Source organism: Trichechus manatus, unplaced genomic scaffold (assembly GCF_000243295.1).
Source record: "Trichechus manatus latirostris isolate Lorelei unplaced genomic scaffold, TriManLat1.0 scaffold00041, whole genome shotgun sequence".
NCBI lineage: Eukaryota > Metazoa > Chordata > Mammalia > Sirenia > Trichechidae > Trichechus > Trichechus manatus.
In genome coordinates this window covers 14991638-15010793 of record NW_004443977.1, presented here as the reverse complement: position 1 = coordinate 15010793, position 19156 = coordinate 14991638, and the positions used below count along the sequence as shown (strand labels likewise).

Here is a 19156-nt window from a genome sequence, read left to right as displayed (position 1 = left end):
AGGTTTACAGAACAAACTAGCTTCTCATTAAACAGTTAGTACACATATTGTTTTATGACATTGGTTAACAACCCCACAACATGTCAACACTCTCCCTTCTTGGCCTTGGGTTCTCTCTAAACAGCTTTCCTGTCCACTCCTGCCTTCTAGTCGTTGCCCCTGGTTTGGTGTGCCCCTTAGTCTCATTTTGTTTTATGGGCCTGTCTAATCTTTGGCTGAAGGGTGAACCTCAACAGTGACTTCGTTACTGAGTTAAAAGGATGTCAGGGGGTCATACTCTTGGGGTTTCTCCAGTCTCTGTCAGGGCAGTAAGTCTGATCTTTTTTTAATGACTTAGAATTTTGTTCTACATTTTTCTCCAGCTCTGTCTGGGACCCTCTGCTGTGATCCCTGTCAGAGCAGTCAGTGGTGGTAACCGGGCACCATCTAGTTGTACTGGAATCAGTCTGGTGGAGGCTGTGGTAGTTGTGGTCCATTAGTCCTTTGGACTAATCTTTCCCTTGTGTCTTTAGTTTTCTTCATTTTCCCTTGCTCCCGAAGGGGTGAGGACAGCGGAGTATCTTAGATGGCCACTCACAGGCTTTTAAGACCCCAGACACTACTCACCAAAGTAGGATATAGAACATTTTCTTTATAAACTGTGTTATGCCAGTTGAGCTAGATGTTCCCTGAGACCATGGTCCTGCTGAGGGGATTTTTGATAAGGGTCTTGTGTCAAGACCCTCCCTTAGGAACATTGTTTCCATATATTTAGTTTAACCACAAAGAAAAGTGTTTCCTTTGTTATGTATTTAAGTCCCTCTAAGGGTTTGATGGTTGCAGGGGAAATCCTTCTTTACGTATTTAAGTGTGACTAATAGTTCGACAGTTGTAGGGGAAAAAAGCAAAAGCTAAGATGGAGTTGGGGTTCAGACCTGGGACAATCATTCTGATACAAGTCAGGTGCCTCAGTTTTGGAACTCTCACACAAAAGTAAGGATACGTGTCCTAGAATGTTCACGAAGGATGTGGCTACACAATCTTTTGTTAAAGAGATTAAGCCTGTGACTGATGGATTAATGAAGTACCACAGCAGAAAACCCATCAGCTTAGACCGAAGGGGACAGAGAAAGAATGAAAGGAAAAAATGCTGTCTGCTTCTTGGAATTCTACAGGCAGGAAGCAGACCAAAGGAGCTATATCCCTTGTCCTCCAAAAAAAGAAAAGGACCATCTCTGGAGCAGCTCAGAGATCAGCAGAACTGTTGGAAGGAGCATGGGAAGCAGAGCTGCATTGGTCTCAAAGGGTGGGGCCATGGTCTCCTGGATCTCAAAGGGTTGGGCAATAGCTTCCTAAGTTTCAAAGAGTCATATCTACAACTCGATTCCAAAGTGTGAGGATGCCATTACAGTGTGCCGGGCGGTGGGGCTGCTACCCATGCGAGGTGGTAGGGCTGCCATGCCCAAGGGAAAAAAGAATGGGGCCTTCCAGGGCCAAGGAGGTGGGGTTGCCACTCAGGTGGACTTAGAATGAGGCCACTCAAAGCAGAGGAAGCATAGTTGCCATCCCAGTGGGCCTGGAATGCAGAGCTGAAGCCCAGGGCTGAGAGGCCTTCACCCAGAATCCAGAGGGCATGGCCAACACCCAGAGTCTAGAGGGCAGGGCCATTGCCCATATGGTTTCGGAGAACAGAGGATTATTTTCAAGACTTGAGAGCTAATGTGAATTTTTCTGCTGGGTTTTGGACTTGCTTGGTGTCCATTATCCCTTCCTTCCCTCAAATTTCTCCCATTTGTAATGGAAATGTCTACCTTGTGCCTGTTCCACCATTGTACTTTGGAAACAGATAGCTTGTAGTCTAGATTTAACAGGTACAGATGAAGAGGAATTTTGCCCCTAGATGGAATACCCCTAAAGTCTCACCCATATTTGATTTAGATGATTCAGAAGATGATTTGAACTTGGAGTCAATTTAAGACTTTTGGGATGATATGAATGGATTGAATTGTGTCCCCCAAAAATATGTATCAACTTGACTAGGGCATGATTGCCAATATTGTGTGGTTGTCCTCCATTTCGTGATTGATATAATTATCCTCCACTTTGTGATGTGTTGTAAATCCTGACCTCTATGTTAATGAGGCAGTATCAGTGTGGGGTATATCTTGAATCATGGCCTTACAAGAGGGTGTGACTCAAGTCATACCCTTACTCAAGTCACAGGCTTATTTGCTTATTTGAGTCATACCTTTCCTCAAGTCACACCCTTCCTCAAGTCATAACCTTGCTTGAGTCACACCTTTTATCTTACAAAGAGATAAAAGGAGAGTGAAGTGAGCAGAGAGGAGGAGGGACCTCACTGCTACCAAGAAAGAAGAACTGAGAGTGAAATGCATCCTTTGAACCCAGGGTCCCTGTGCTGAGAACCTCCTAGACTTAGGGGAAGATTGATGCCAATACACACGGAGATCTCCAAGGAACTCTGGGCCTACAGATGTTGAAAGGAGATAAGGACCTTCCCCCAGAGCTGACAGAGAAGGGCTTCCCCTAGAGCTACTGCCCTGAATTTGGACATCTAGCCTCCAAAACTGTGAGAGAATAAATTTCTATTTGCTAAAGCCATCCACTGGTGGTTATAGCAGTACTAGATAACTAAGACACTATTAGAAAGCGATGTATTCATTGCTAGAGGTGTTCCCACCTCAGAAATGCATTTAAGCTTTCTGCTGTTTACTTGGCTCTCTCCAAATGCCGCAGGAAGGGAATTTTACAAGGTACTTGAGGAATCAGTGGCTTGGAAATTCTGCACAACAGCATTACTTAAAATATGATGGGGGTTTTTATAATTCTACCCTCAGGGCCCTTGCTGTGTAGAATCTCCTTAAAGGAGAAATAGGCCTTTAGCAGGGCCTTTGGTGCTTTAGTAATTAAAGCTCCTTGAGTTGGGGCCAAGATACACCTGGGTTATTTTGAATTCCCCTCAGTAGGAAGAGAGTTTTAAAGAGTTTACAGTGTGTGTATGGTGTTTCTAGTTCTATTTAAATCTGGGAGGCAGGTGTTTTGAGAGAGAGAGCCCTTTCACTCAAGTAGGATAAATACTAATTGGTAGTTCATGTCCCTGGTGATTGAGTGGAAAGTCTTGATGGGAAGGTTTCAGGGGACCCTCCATTTAGCCCCTGTGTCTTTATAGTGAGCAGGCACTGCCATGGCTGCCCTCTGAATCTCCCTTGTTAATAGAACTTGCCAAATAGAGAAAGAGTGTTCCTAGTGGTCGCTTACGCTCTGGTACTCACTTCAGCTAAGTCAATGAACATTTATAGAGCTCAATGAAAAATTGACTTTGTATATCTGTTTGCTTTAGAAAAGTTAAGAGTAGATTTAAAAACAAAAAAACAAACTCTTTGCCGTCGAGTCGATTCCGACTCATAGAGACCACATAGGACAGGGTAGAACTGCCCCATAGGGTTTCCAAGGAGCGCCTGGTGGATTTGAACTGCCAGCCTTTTGGTTAGCAGCTGAACACTTAACCGCTGTGCCACCAGGGCTCCTTAGAATGGATAGGAACAAGTAATATAATTTCATTAAGAAAATAAAATTGCTGTTTTCTTTTGTTCCTGTCTTGTGCACTTAAACACATATTTATATTTACTAAAGGCTAAGGGAGGCCTTTGTGACGTTGCTTTCATGCCTGGAACAACTGTAAACCTTGAAGCAGCTCCTAGGCTTCCCCTTCCACCCTACCTAATATAAGTTTCTTAAAATAAAAAAAATCTGTCCTTTAGTAGGAAGAAACACAGTGTCAAATCTCCAAATGCTCGAAGATCATTCTGGATGTACATGGGCTAGATGTTGATAATATGGAAAGAAAGGAACACTTTAGTTGGAGCTGACTTTAGGAGCTGCATTGTTTTGAATGGAGCTGAGTTTAAGCGGTGCATTATTTTGGGGGTAATAACTAACACAGATGGATAATGGTATAGTGTTATTAGAAGGAAAAAAACTTGAAAAGAAGATTGTGATCATTAACTACAGATGTTGCAATTCCTGGGATCACCAGTGGGGGTAGCAAACAGAATATGTTTTGACCACAAAATAAGAAAGCACGTTAAGAAAGTAGGACCAACGGAGCACCTCATTAGCCCAAGCAATAGGATACTTCCTAGGTATACATGTGGATGCATGTGAAACTGCTAGGTGTACCCCAACACTGTCACTCTTAAAAGCATAAACTATGAGAACAACTAAATGAAACCATAACGTAGTAGGAAGTCATAGCATATTCAGTTCTTAATGCATGCAAAATAGCAGCGCTAGAGGTGTCATAGAAGGTGTCCCAGGATACAGACTCTAGACTTGGGAAAGGCAAAGTCAGATCTCTTTCAAACTATGCCAGCCTTAGAAGTCTGTTCCAGCCAATTGTACGTTACTGGTTTGTGTAACTGGTTTGTGTAGCTGGGGAAGGACAGCCAGTGCAGTGTTTGGTGGACTGAGTCATCAGTGGCGTGAGGCACTGCCAATAACTAGAGGCCAGTGGACCCTGAAGCCAGTGAAATGTTACGGTCAAGGCCTTTTACTGGCCCAGGTCCCTTCTAAGGCTGCAGGGAGGACCTAGCAATGGCCTCACATGGTCATGTGTTTTTGTAAAATTTGCACAAGCAAGGTATTTTAACTGCAGAGAACACATAGCTATAACATGTGAATGAAATATTATAGAAGTTGCCAGGTACTTAATTACTGAAAACAGTATGCTATTGTTTTGAAGTTTGTGGTGTGTGTGGTATTTGTCATCTTTTTTAAAATGTGTAATCTGTCACCATTTATTTTCTCATTCTAAATAAAGTTTATGCCTAGTTTTGTATTTGTTGTTGTATTCTTTTAAAAATGCTACGAACTTTAGGTTCCACAAAGCCTGGATGGGCCCTGACCAGTATGCTACCTCTGCTAAATTAAAAGACACGGACAGGGTCTTTAGGAGGAGGTACAGGGCAGAGGTCTTAGGATATGGGCCTCTCTTGGCCAGTGCTCACCAAAGAGGCATAAGGGCTTGATAAGAAAGTGTGGATGACTAAGAGCAAGTATTTTCAGGAAGGGAGTTCTAAATAGAGCTGGTGAAAAACAAAAAAAAACAATATCTAACCTTAGTTAGATAATGTATGTGAAAGCCGGACAATGAAAAAGGAAGACAAAGAATTGATGCCTTTGAACTGTGGTGCTGGCGAAGAATACTGAATGTACTGTGGACTGCCAAGAGAACAGACAAATCCGCCTTAGAAGAAATACAACCAGAATGCTCCTTAGATGCGAGTATGGCGATACTTTGGCTCCCTTACTTTGGAGACATCATCAGGAAAGACCAATTGCTAGACAAGGACATCATGCTTGGTAAAGTAGAGGGTCAGCAGAAATGAGGGAAACCCTCAATGAAATGGATGGGCACAATAGCCACGACAATGGGCTCGATCATACCAATGATCATGCAGATGACACAGGGCTGGGCAATGTTTTGTTCTGTTATACATAAGAGGACTTGACGACAACAAATCATAGTATCCCTTGAACAGTCTTGGTTGGCCAGTGGCTTTGGTCTATTTGGCCCATATGGCTGGTCAGTATCTTTCCTGGCAGGTACAAGTGAGTCATTTACCCTGGGGTTTAAGGTTAAGAACAAGTTGAACGTTGTTGAATGTGCTGATTGTGACTCACATGGCAGAGGCCGGGGTGTTACCAAAATACCTTTTTGTCCCCGTGGGCTCCCTTTTTTATTCAACTCACGGACCATGGTGTTATACAGAATATACATGTTTGTAAGACGAAAGAGTGTAAGAAAAAGTCCGTCCATCTTGCATGGTGTATTTTGCATGGGTAGAGCTTGCATAGCCTCATTTTAACTTTTAACTTTGCCTGTTAACTGTGAGTTTGTTCAAATATATTTTTTTTTAAAAACTGCTGGAAGAAATTATGGCCTATGGTATGTTAGCAGACTAGGTACCATCATCTGATGAGGAGGAGGATAAAACATAATTTGTATACTTTGTAAGAAATCTTTTTCAAAACTTATGACAGAAATTCTTAATTATGGTTTGTTTATCCTTTAGATCTTGACAGTAAGTGTAATAAAATGTTGCATAATATATGTAAGATTACATATGTTATCAAAGTACAGTTCGCACTTCTCTAATGCATGGGCCTGGATGTGGTCCTCATGATCATTTTAGCAGTTGCATTTATTTTAAGTCAGTGGTGCTCTCTTGGCAGTTGTTACTTTAGCATCCCCCTAATCAGACATTCATTTAATAACCAACCTAACTTTTTCTCAGTTGAAAGTTATTTTGTTCCAGCCATTTGTATGTATGTATATATAAATTATACCTACCTACCTTTCTTTTCTTTTTTTTTTATTGTACTCCAGGTGAAGGCCTACAGAACAAATAGTCTCCCCTGAAACAGTAGCACACACACTGTTCCACGACATTGGCCAACAACCCCACAACATGTCAACCCTCTAACCTCTTTTTTTTTTTTTTTGGTGAAAATAGACATAGCCAAAGATACACCATTTCAAAAATTTCTACATGCACACTTCAGTGACATCGACTACGCTCCTCCGGTGATGCTGCCATTCTCACTTTAGATGAAGGCTTACAGAACAAAATAGTTTCTCATTTAACAATTAGTACACATGTTGCCCTATGACAATGGTTAACAACCTCACAACACATCAACACTATCCTTACTCAACCTTGGGTTCCCTATCACCAGCTTTCCTGTCCCCTTCTGCCTTCTGGCCCTTGTCGCTGGGCTGCTGTGCCTCATTAGTCCCATTTGGTTTTATGGGGCTGTCCACTCCCCAGCTGAACGGTGAACCTCGGAAATGACTTCACCACTGAGCTAAAAGGGTGTCTAGGGGCCATACTCTTGGGGTTTCTCCAGTCTCCTTTAGGCTAGTAAATCTGGTCTTTTTTTTGTGAGTTAGAATTTTGTTCTACATCCTTCTCCAGCTCTGTCCAGCATCCTCTGTTGTGATCCTGGTCAGAGCAGTCAGTGGTGGTAGCCGGGCACCATCTAGCTGTACTGGACTCAGTCTGGTGGAGGCCTCGGTAGCTGTGGTCCATTAGTCCTTTGGACTAATCTTTTCCTTGTATCCTGTTCTCTTCATTCCCCCTTGCTCCCGAAGGAAGGAGATCAGTGGAGTATCTTAGATGGCTGCTTACAGGCTTTTAAGACCCCAGACGCTACTCACCAACCTACCTACCTTTCTTGATTAGAATGCAAACATATATGTTCATATATATTTTTGAAAACCTCTTTTCCGTAATGGCAAAAAAAAAAAAAGAATGAGTGAATGATAAAGATTTCACAGTCTGCTAACAGATATGTTTTAAGGAAAAATTGTTCTAATGTATTGTTCTCTTTCAGACAATGGAAGAATACATGAGCAAGCCTGCATTTTAACTTTGCATCTGCTTGAAGACTCAGAGTGCTACATGTTGTAAACCTGTAAATAAACAATGTCTTGCATTGAACTAATTTGACAGTGCCTCTGGCACCATGCCAAAAATAACTTAAAGGGATTGTTTGTTAACTAGCAAAACTTAAGTTGTTTAACATATTTATAATTATTATATGTCTGTATTATAGTGTATATGAACACTTATTGCAGCTCGGGTTATTGAAATAACTGCTGCAAAGCTCAATAGACTGGATACTTGTTTGCAGTGATTTTAACTCAATGTGATATTTTTAAGCTAATTTTGATAAATTAGTTGCAATATATTTTTGTGGGCTTTGATCCTCTCCTGAAAGGTTGAAACCTATGCTGTAATGATCCATGATTTTGGATGTAAAGTATATTTTGTATCAATAATACCTTTTATGTTTCACTTTTTTTATTTTATGGATAATTCAAAATTATCTTAATAGTTCACCATTCTTACATAATGCTAGATATTTTTAATACACTGAATAATACTGTGATTTCAGTCCAGATACAAAATATCTGGTTTTGATGTCATGAATTCTTTTTTTTTTTTTCAGGATTGGACTTATGGAAAATAACCAAAGATAGTATAGGATTTAGTAAGTGTTTTTGATGCCTTAGAAGCTGCTATCTAGGCTGAGATTTTTAATTTACCTTTTAATTTAATAAAGGGATATTCCAGTCAGGTGGTGTTTTCCACGCATAAAGTTTCGAGAGATCTGGAGATAGTGTCTATGACTCTTCTTGTTATAAAAATAGTAGAATAAGAAGTAATAACAGTAGTGATTATTATTATTACTAGTACTACTTAAAAAAACTCATGTTCCATGTCCTCTTAGTTTTTTGACAGGTTTTGCTTCAGATGTTTTAATGTATGTCTAACATATTTGAAGCCTTATTAATAGTTTATAAGGCTTACTTAGAGCATTTAATATTAGTGCAGCCTGTATGGTAGATACCTTTCCTGTCTTTTTCTTTCCCCAACCTCCAAAGAAGATATTTGCTGCTGACCATTATTACTGTGAATATGTTGCATCCGTGCCTCCTGGAATGAGAGTTCTCCATACCAGCTAGTAAACGGGATCAGACCTATATGGGAAAATAGCTCATAGTAGTCCATCTTGGCATCCTATTTTTTGTGTCTTGTGCGTTTTCAACATTAGTCTTGAGGTTTTGGTGTCATTCATATTGGAGTAGTCAGGAACCCTCTAGCTTTTTTCCTAAGGGAAGTGTGCTTGCTGTTGGATTCTATAGGAGACCCCATATGGGAGATCTTTAGAGAACATAATGGGAAAATGCCCTCTTTGGTTCATACTGGCAGACATAACCCATAAAAAACAAAAACAAAAAACCTGTTGCCATTGAGTTGATTCCAACTCATAGCGACCCTATACGACAGAGTAGAACTGCCGTATAGTGTTTCCAAGGAGCGTCTAGTCGATTTGAACTGCCAACCCCAAACTTTTGATTAGCAGCTGAGCTCTTAACCGCATATGCAAGGAAAATTGGGAGAACTAGAGCAGAGGGGAAATTGATCAATTCCTCAATATGACCATTATTACAAGGAAATAATTCATTAGTATTTAAAGTAATTGTTAGGCTGTTGGCATCTAATATTTTCTGAAATTGATATAATTATGACATCAGGTTGAAGTTTTACTATCATTTTTGGTTACTTTGTTTACTTTAGGTCCTCAGTTTTGTAGTTCAACTTTTTTTTTTTTTAATATGCTGGAACTCTATTTTAAAAAAACGACTTTGAAAGGATAGACTTTATGTAAATCCATCAGAGCTTTTCTGGTTCTTTTGGAGTTTGCCACCATTGTTGGGTGAAGGTATTTACTGAACCTCATTCAAATGTACTACACATATTCTGGATAAATAATTCCATGTTAGACACCGTCTAGATATACACAGGCTTCTCAGACTTCATGTCATGCCACACATAGAAAATGAGCATCATCTGTATCACACACTGGGGTAAATTAAGGGGCTTTGGTGGCATTTTATATGGACGGTGAAAATAACAATATTTTCTTTATGTTATATAATTACAATAAACTACCAAGTAATAGGAAAAATATTCAATTTATATAAAACTTCCAAATAAAATATTTAAAAATTTTTTTAATCAGATATTTGAGTGTGCTTTCTTGAATATAATTTTTATATCAGGTGTTATGCTTGCAATTGCTACCCACAATTCCTGGTGAAGTCTTTTAATGTGATCTTTGTGCCTTCTTGGTACTTACCATGAAGCAGAAACTTCACAAGTATGTGACTGGGATAAAAGTATGTAGTATTATCTTTTTCTCTTACTGACTTCTTTCTCATCATTTGGTAATATGATTTCTTAACATTTGTAGTTCACAGTGTAATCATTCTTGAAATCTAGTAGCTCTTCCTTTTCTTTCATTAAAAAAACCAAACCCAATGCCGTCAAGTAGATTCTGACTCATAGTGACCCTGTAGGACAGAGTAGAACTGCCACATAGGGTTTCCAAGGCTGTAAATCTTTACAGAAGCAGACTGCCACATCTTTCTCCTGCAGAGCGGCTGGTGGGTTTGAACTGATGACCTTTCGGTTAGCAGCTGATTCCTTTAACCAGTGCTCCACCAGGGCTCCTTTTCTTTCATTAGCAAATGTAAAGTCGACATTCCTTGTGATAAAGCAAATGATTTTTAGCCCATTCAAACTTTTTTTCATATCAAATATCCTAAAATAATGAGAAAGCTTTCCGTCAAGCATACATAGATGTTGGTCTTCTAAACTTAATAATCTTTTAGGATTTAAATTATAATACCTGTTACACATTACTGATGAGATGTTTTTAATTTTACTTTTCTAAGGTTTAATTGATAAATTTTACTGGCAAAATGTTCATTTTTTTTCACATGGTCTCTGCAATTTTTGATTAAGTTCATTTAGATGCTCCAGAATGTGAGTAAAGCAAGCCAATGACTATTTTTCAACAGTTTGCAGAGAGAAAGTTACTAATTTTTTTTCAGTTCCAGTCTTAGCCCTTGACAAACTCTTGACAAAATTCTGCCCATAGACAGTACACTTTGGTGTAAAACAGTGATACTCAGATCGTCTTTTGTCACATAAAGCTAAAAACAGAAAGGACCGTCACAGCTAGGATTTTATTAGAATCACCTTTTGATAACATCATTTAATGTGGAATTCAGACCTACAGACCAACTTTTATTTTTGTTGAGTTCTTTGTAAATAAACTCTCATATTAACTGAATTTCAAGGTCTTCAAACAAAATTTAGAAACTCTTTCGCATCTGTGCCATCAGTACATAATTTATGAAGTGTCTGTCATAACCATTTGTTTCAGGGTGTCCGTTTTCTATTTTGTTACTAGTTTATTTTGCTGTTTTACAGAATAAATAATGTAAGCATTTCTCTTCAAGGTTCAACAGGGCACAGTTACAAGCAAGGGTAGATTACTGTCTTAGGCTAGATTCTCTAAAGAAGCAAAATCAGTGAAGTGTGTGTATATATATATAGAGAGAGGGAGAGAGAGAGACAGAGCCGAACAAAAGCCAGCGAGCTTTGCTAGAAAGTCCATATATGTTGGATGCAGGCCACACCACCAAGGAAACTCGTTTTCAACTGATTGGTTGCTCATAGCAGATTTCATCATGGAGGTGATCACATTATATCAGATCTCATCATGGAGGTGATTTCATCATTACATAACTGCCAAACCACTGAGAATCATGGCCCAGCCAAATTGACACACAACCTTGACTATCACAGTTAGCTAATCTAAAATGATACACGTATGATTTCATCATCTTCTGGATTAAGGTTGTCTTCAAGTCGTTTGATATGTCCTCATACGTCTACTAATAGTATTATTCAAAAGTGGCACCTTTCCTGTTTCCTTTGAAAAATGTTGGGAATTTCCATGCAGGCTGGTAAAATGAGCAATTCTGCAATTGTGTGAGGTGTGTGGGATTTTGCTTTGCTAGTATGATCTCATAACTAGCTTTATGAGCTATACCTTATTGTAATTTATACGATAACTTTCTGATTTTGTTGAAAATGTTTATGGTTAAAATGATAATCTTGTGTGTAAGTATACTTTTAGTAGACTGATGCCCGCATAATTTAATTGACACCGTTGCTTCACTTGGTAACATTTTGAATAAGACATTTAGGCTAGAGAGGAAGAATGAGGAAACTTGGTTCCAAATCTGAGATAATCTTCTTACTGCTTCAAGACTTTTTTTTTTTTTACTATTTTAATTGTGTGTGTGGTGGGGGGGTTGGTCTGGTGAATCTGTGAAGCTTCCAGTTTTAATAACATTTTTCTATTATGGTGGAAAAATATCTGTAAAATTTAAGACTATATAAATGTAAATAAGAGACTGCTGAGTTTTGTGGTCAGAAAACTGATTTTCAAAAAATAATTTAGCTCATTTTCATTCCTTAGAATGCTACAAAAAGAAATTGAAACAATTTAAATACAGTAAAAATTAATATAAAATTTAAAATTAATAATGCAATTAAAATGGAAAGTACTGAAATCTTAATTTTCATTTAATGAAATAATTAAATTTCCAAAAAGGCCTTAAAATATAAATACTACTTTTACTTATGTAAGGTTAACTATATTTTGGAGAATCTGTATCCTTTAATGAATTGATTTAATTATGTTTTTTCTGTTTTTAGAAATAAGTATCTTTTTGTTTCTGGAAACATATATTTTTATTTGTTTGAAGGAGACTGATAGCATTACTGTTAATTATAAACCAGACAAAACCACGAACTCATAGCAACCCTACAGGACAGAGTAGAACTGTCCCATAGGGTTTCCAAGGAACAGCCAGTGAGTTGGAACTGCTGACCTTTTGATAGCAGCCGAAAACTTAACCACTGCGTCACAAGAGCTCCACTGCTAATTACACCGCTAATTAACTATGCTCACATCTTTAAAGGAAAGCAGATCAATGAAATGTGCACTCTGAAAATAATTTTTTAATGAAATTGTATCGAGTCAGACTTTGGCTAATTATAATATTAAAGGCCAAAGCCAAATCAATGGACAGATGAATAAATAATTACCAGTGTATTGCTGAGAAAAATGAATAAAATCAATTGTGTTCCACCTAGGAACACCTACTCCCAATATGATAATAGCAGTAGTTGTAAAGAAAACAACTGTACGTACTTTCTCTATTAGTTGAAAATTTTATTTAAAATATAAGATCACAGAGCAAACTAAGTTGGAAGAAAATCTGTATCTTTTACATGCACACAAAGAATCTCAGGGGTGATAAATCACAAAGTAAAAATTAGAACACCTGATTATTTTAGGAGGTGCTGCATATGTAGACACTTTTATTCAGTACCTTCCTGATCTTTGGCAATGTATTCTACGCTTAAAATCTGACCTTGAGCCAAAATATATAATTACACAATTTAGGAATTTTTCAGAGGCAACCATCCAAATACTATTCAAATATAATTTCAACTCTTGTGAACTTTTGAATTAATGGGAAATAATGGCTTCATTTTTGTTTTTTTAAAATTTCTATATAATTTACATCAGTCTCCTAGAGCAAACAAGTGAGCCCGTAACACTCTGGTTGGAATGTTCTAAGCCATAAGAATGAGTATCAAAATGGACTAGGAATTAGGGTTCTTGTGTTGGCCATAGCTTTGCCAAGTCCAAGTCCTGGCTCAGGAATTTCCTCTTTGGAATGGATGAAATGTCAGAGTCATATGGGATGAGACTGGAAGAACTGGAGGGTGCCCGGCTACCATTACTGAACATTTTGATCAAAGATTCTGTAGAAGAATCCTTATCAAAAGGAGTAAAATGCAGAACAGAATTTCAAATTCTCATGGAATCCAGACTTTCTAGAGCCAGGGAGGCTGGATGAACCCCTGAAACTATTGCCCTGAGATAATCTTTAAACCTTAAACCAAAAATAACCCCTGAAGTCTTCTTAAAACCAAACAATAGTTTAGCTTAACTAGTAAAAAATGCCTGCCTTAAGCATTATGCTCTTTTAAGAACTATCTATATGGGATCAAATTGACAACAACAACTTGAAAGATTAGATAGGAACCTTAGGGGCAGTGAGTTTATGTTAATAGAGGAGGAACAACTCAGAAAATGAGGGTGAGAATGTTGCACAATTTGAAGATGTAATCTGTCTCTAAATTGTTCATGTAGAAACTGTTGAATTGGTGTGTTTTGCTGTGTATATTCTCAACAACAACAACAAATAAAAACAAAAAAGTCATGTGGGAACTTGGAGGTGAGCTAGTCTAAACCACTCATACAGATGAGGAAAGAATAATCAGCATATTAACATTTATACTTTGATCAGGTCCCAGTGCTAATCATTTGTTTAATTGAACTTTGCCTTGATCAAAGGTATTACCCCATGAAAGCAGTCGATGAGCCTGTTTTCCTGGTATGAAATACAAGTCTAATGACATTCAAGCATGTTTTTCATTCTTTTAAATGATACAAGCAAAGTATATTGAGTGCATTTTAAATGAAGGATGCTGTTATAGGAGTAGAAAGAAGAGCTGCTTCTGGGAGGAGGACTGATGGTAAAAGATGAATCACCAAGTTTGGATTGTTGAATTCTGGAGGTGGAGAATACTTTCTTTGCCGGTGTTGAATAAAAGGGAGTAGTAATCTGAAGTAGACATTGAACTCTGACCATTTCCTGCATTTAGCTAAGGCATATACTTCTGAACCTTATTTGCACCTAACCATAAAATAACCCTTTTATAGCCACTGGCACGTATATGTTCCTGCTACATATTTCACCCCTGAAGATTAATTGGCAGGCATTTGAGCCACTTTTGTATGTTCTGGCATCATGGTGGATACGGTGCAACTACTTAAAAGAAGTTGGTCTGGGCCGCGTTTGAGTGTTGAGAGCCATTCATATGAGGGGATGCTTCCCGGAGGAGTGATTGTGTGAAAGTTTTGTGTCTTGACTTCTCTACAGCGAGATAAGGCTTGCCGGCATGTTTACTATTTCCTGGGAAAGTATGGTTACCAGCGTTCAGAAATATTCAAGTTAGTGAGTTATTTTGGGGGTAACTAATGCAAGTGGGCCATATCGGTTCCAGGTTCCATAAAGCACATCACACATGCGGTACGTATCAGTCCCATGGTCCATTCGCTGCCTTTTCTTGTTCACCACTGGAGGAGAAGACTCAAGGATTCAGAGAAGGCAGAGCCACGAGATGAAGGGAGCTTGATACAGGCTTCAGGAAGGCCAGCCACCTAGGAACAGCCACACCAGACTGTTGTATGTGACAGAAATAAATTTCTATTGTGTTAAGCCACTGAACTCTTGGAGTTTTTGCTTTTTCTTTAAACAGCAGTGAGTCTACCCTAAATCATGAGAAAGTTGTGCCCTGCCATCATCAGAATGAGGATATGTGTAGTCAGGTTTATTTCAGAGAAAGAAAAACAGCACCTTTTATACCTAATACAAGTAGCTAATTATCTGGAAGAGGGTGGACAGTAAATCTGATGGGAGAGTAGGGGGCTGAAAAGTAGGTGCCAAAATGTAGAAGGAAAAAGATGATGATGTTGCCATGCACAGATTGGTTTTGTAGCGGTAGAACTTGGGTCCCACGGGCAACCCTAAGCCTGCATACAAATTTTGTTTGGGTGTAAAAAATTGAGTCAATTGTATGATTTCATATAAAAATTAGATTTTTGTTTTGTTTTTGCTTCTCTTGGAAAATGTAAGAACTGGCTATTGAAGACCTGGAATTCTGCATGGCAAGAACCAGCTGCAGCTGCTGTTTTCTATATTCCCCACCACTGTAACTGCCCGCCTCACTGATGTGCCTTACTAGTGTAGCCCCAGGACATTTTTGTTTTGACCCAATAATTTTTTTTTCTGTGCCCCCATGATTGCCAATGCAGCTCCTTAGCCTGACTTTTGAGACTTTCCATGATCTGACTCATCTGGAATTTTCATATATCCCACCTTTCTTTACATTTCTTTCACATTAAAGTATTACTCTCTTCTTTCTTCTTGGGACACCATATCTTCCTTGTGCTTTTACTCTTCATTCATTTTACCTGAAATGTCATTTGTTCCATCTCCCTATAGCCAAATTCTTTAATACCCAATTCAAGTATCACCTTCTTCATGAATCCTGTTTTATTCCATCCTTCCTCGCATCTCTGGAATCCCTTTGATGGTACTTAAACCACTTTTAATCTTACAGGTATTTAAATGTCATATGTCTTGGGATGTTCTTGTGAGCAAGGTGTGTGTGTGCGTGATTGCTTTTATGAATCTCCTAAAGGCTTATTAATATCTTGCACAGTCAAGAATATCTATCAGATCAAAATCTGCAAACTTCCCCTTTATAAAGATATATTTCCCTTAACACTCCCAGACTGGAATGTTTTTGAGGAACCACAAGAAATTTATTAGACCAGCAAGAAGTCTGTTCCTTTCTGGAGTACATCACCAAAACAGTTTAGCTTTGATCAAGATGGTTTATACTGTCTCTTGTATTTGTCTTGTTTGTAGAAATCATATATTTCTGAAGCATGGCAGGATCCCAGAACTTCAGGTGACACTCTGCTTTCCTAGACTTTCTCAGTTTTATCTACTTCTGGGTCCCCACTACCCACGCCAGTGTCTGGCACACAGTAGGTTATCAATAAATGTTTGCTTAATGAAAGTTAAGTGATGAAAGACTAAATACAGCAATTAACTTGGCTGCAGTTGCCCCTGTGATAGCAGTAACATGATCAAAATTAAAATTGAGCCCATAGTGATGGTACGATGAGGATGTGTGTTATTTCTTAGGAGAGAAGTAGGTTTGGATCAGAAGTTAAGCTACCACATTCCCAGGGCAGCCTTAATTCAATACTATTTATGTGAATGACACACTAAGCTTTTCTGTTGAAGCCATTTATCTGGGTAGCAATCCCTTCGTCAGCTCTTGCCAGCAAGATAAAAGAGAACCAGATGGTTTGTTGATGTGGTTGTACAAAGAGGAATAAACCAAAACCAAGCCAAACCCATTGCCTTCGAGTCAATTTCAACTCATAGTGACCATATAAGATAGAGTAGAACTGCCCCATAGGGTTTCCAAGGAGCGGCTGGTAGATTCAAACTGCCGACCTTTTGGTTAGCTACTGAACTCTTAACCACTGTGCCACCAGGGCAAATAAATTTGATTCACTTCAACCTAAAGATGTGCCCTTTTTGTATTTTTAATTGTGTTATATGGATTATGACTTTTCTAAATGATTATTTTAGGGAACAGCTTTTTGTAGAATGGGCTTCGATTATTATTTTAACTCATTATGTAGAAAGCAATGGTACGCTGATTCTTCTCTATCTTTTTAGTCTTCCTTTGGCTCTGCTACAATTATGTGTTGACTTGCTCTTTAAACACTGTGTGAAGATCTGTGAAAAGTCTACGGGTATGCAAACAGTTAATGCGCTCAGCTGCTAACCCAAACATTGGAGATTTGTGTCCACCAAGAGGCACCTTGAAAGAAAGGGCTGGCGATCTACTTCCGAAAAATCAGCTATTGAAAATTCTATGAAGCACAGTTCTACTCTGACACATAGGGGATCACCACGAGCTCGAATTGACTTGATGGTAACTGATTTTACTGGTTTGAAGATCTGTACAAATGCAATTGATACAAAGGCAAATTTTTAAACAGAAATAGAGAAACATCTTTTATGGAAACCTAACTAGCAGAAGACAGAAGTTGCTGTGGGAATAATTGGCTATCAGTTATGTTTCACACAAGACGTAGCTAAGATATTCTCATGTTGACACAGGAAAGGCAGTTTCTATTTACTATTATTATATGGAACAAATGAGGAAGGACAGACAGTAGTAAAAGAATACTTCGTGTTGGTAAATGTAAAGATTCCCCATTTATTTGATTCTCTCATTTTGTGTTCCTGTTTATAGAGGGAAAAGTAGTAAAACAAGGATTTACAGTGAAAAACAATTGTAAAGGAGGTCAGAGGGCCAAATTAAGACCTTTATATTGTCATTTCTCAATGGTATTTGATAATTCCACCACCTGTCAGTTTGTCATACTGTGGTGGCTTGCATGTTGTTATGATGCTGGAAGCTATGCCAGTGATATTTCAGATACCATTAATGTTCCCTATGGTGGACAGGTTTTAGCAGAGCTTTCAGACTAAGACTAGCAGATATGGCTGGGGTAAATACTCAACAATCATTAAAATTAATATACCATGGTAGGTACTTGTCCATACAGTTTTCCCACTTACTCCTCACAATAACGCTATGAAGTTGATATTATTCCTATCTAAAAGAGGAAGTTGGGACTCATAGAGGTGAAGTACATTTACAGTGTCCACACAGCCCATAAATGGTAGAGCCTGGGTTCAAGCCTGAGATTGCTGTCTCCTGAACCTGCTCACTCCCTTTTGGGTGTGCACTCAGTGGTTCCACTGGCTTCCAAGGGGGTGAGGAGTAGGTCACCCTATGTGGAATTTGCGAATGCCACCTGTCAAAGTGGCAGGGAGAGGGCCAGTGTCACCTCTCAGGGCAAATGCCTGGGGCAAGGAAGGCTGAAAGGGAGTCCACTGAGTCTGGCCTGCAGGATGAGCTTCTAGGGCTTGATTGCCCGCTTCCTCACTGACCCATTCCCTCTTCATCGAGTTTCCTCTTCCACCCAGGTGAACAAACAGCACCTGGCAGTTGTCCCCAGCTCCCTTTCCCTGATCCAATTCATCAGTGAGTTCAGTTGGTTCCACTTCCAGAGACATCTCAGACTCTTCACACTCCCCTCCATCCTCTCCCTCTCCCGTTGCCTAGTTCAAATCATCATCATCTGTCACCCGGAGGGCAGTTAGAGCTTTTGACTTGGTCTCCCCGTCTCTGCTCCATCTTCCTTCAATCCTGCCTCCAAGCAGCATCCAGAGTGATCTAAAAGTATAACTCACATAAACCTTGGCTTAAAAGCCTTCCATGGCTTAAAACCCAATAAAATCCAGTCTCCTTTCAGGGCCTTCCAGGCCAGGGGCAATCAGCTCTGCCTTTCCTTTTAAGGTCATATCATGCACTGAAATGATATGACTAACACCTTTGAAGGAGAGCTGAGGATGAAAGGAGATAATGTATTTATTGTAAATATAACACCCTACACTAACAGAAGGTCCCTGGGTAGTGCAAATGGCTTGCACTCGACTACTAACCTAAAGATCGGCTGTTCAAACCAACCTAGTGGCACTGCAGAAGAAAGGTCTGGAAAACTGCTTTCATAAAGATTACAGCCAAGAAAACCCTATGGAGCAATCCTACTCTGTAATAGGTGGTGTTACCATGTGTAGTAATTGACTCAACGGTGACAGGCTTGGGTTTTTTTTGTTTTATGCTAACTAATTCTCTTCAAGGCAGTGCTGTGTCATGGTTTAGAATGAGGGCTTGCGATTTGGCTGCATGAATTTGAATTCTGGATCTATCACACCCTACCAGTGTGACCCTGGATAATGAACTTCTCTGTAACTCAGTTTATCATCAGCAAAATAAAGATACTAACAATTTCCATTCTACAAATTGGAGTGAGAATTAAATGAGATAATCCCACTATATGCCTGGTCCATTAGTGCCTGCTCAATAAATGTGAGCCATGATGATTATACTGTTAACAGGAAATGTACACAGCAGGGACCTGCAATACC

At 39.0% G+C, this 19156-nt stretch overlaps 1 protein-coding gene across 2 annotated transcripts in view; it reads left to right on the top strand.

Annotated features, from left to right (window-relative positions):
* Nucleotides 1-19156, top strand: part of AP1S3 (adaptor related protein complex 1 subunit sigma 3) — a 124616-nt gene that overhangs the window by 72705 nt on the left and 32755 nt on the right. The window contains exon 5 of one of the 2 annotated variants that reach the window (XM_004376367.2): nt 7396-9560. The exons of the other annotated variant lie outside the window; for it this stretch is intronic. Within the exon in view, the coding sequence (XP_004376424.2) occupies nt 7396-7431 (36 nt within the window). The 3' untranslated portion in view covers nt 7432-9560. Of the gene's footprint in view, nt 1-7395; nt 9561-19156 lie in introns of those variants that run through there. 2 annotated transcript variants of the gene reach the window in all.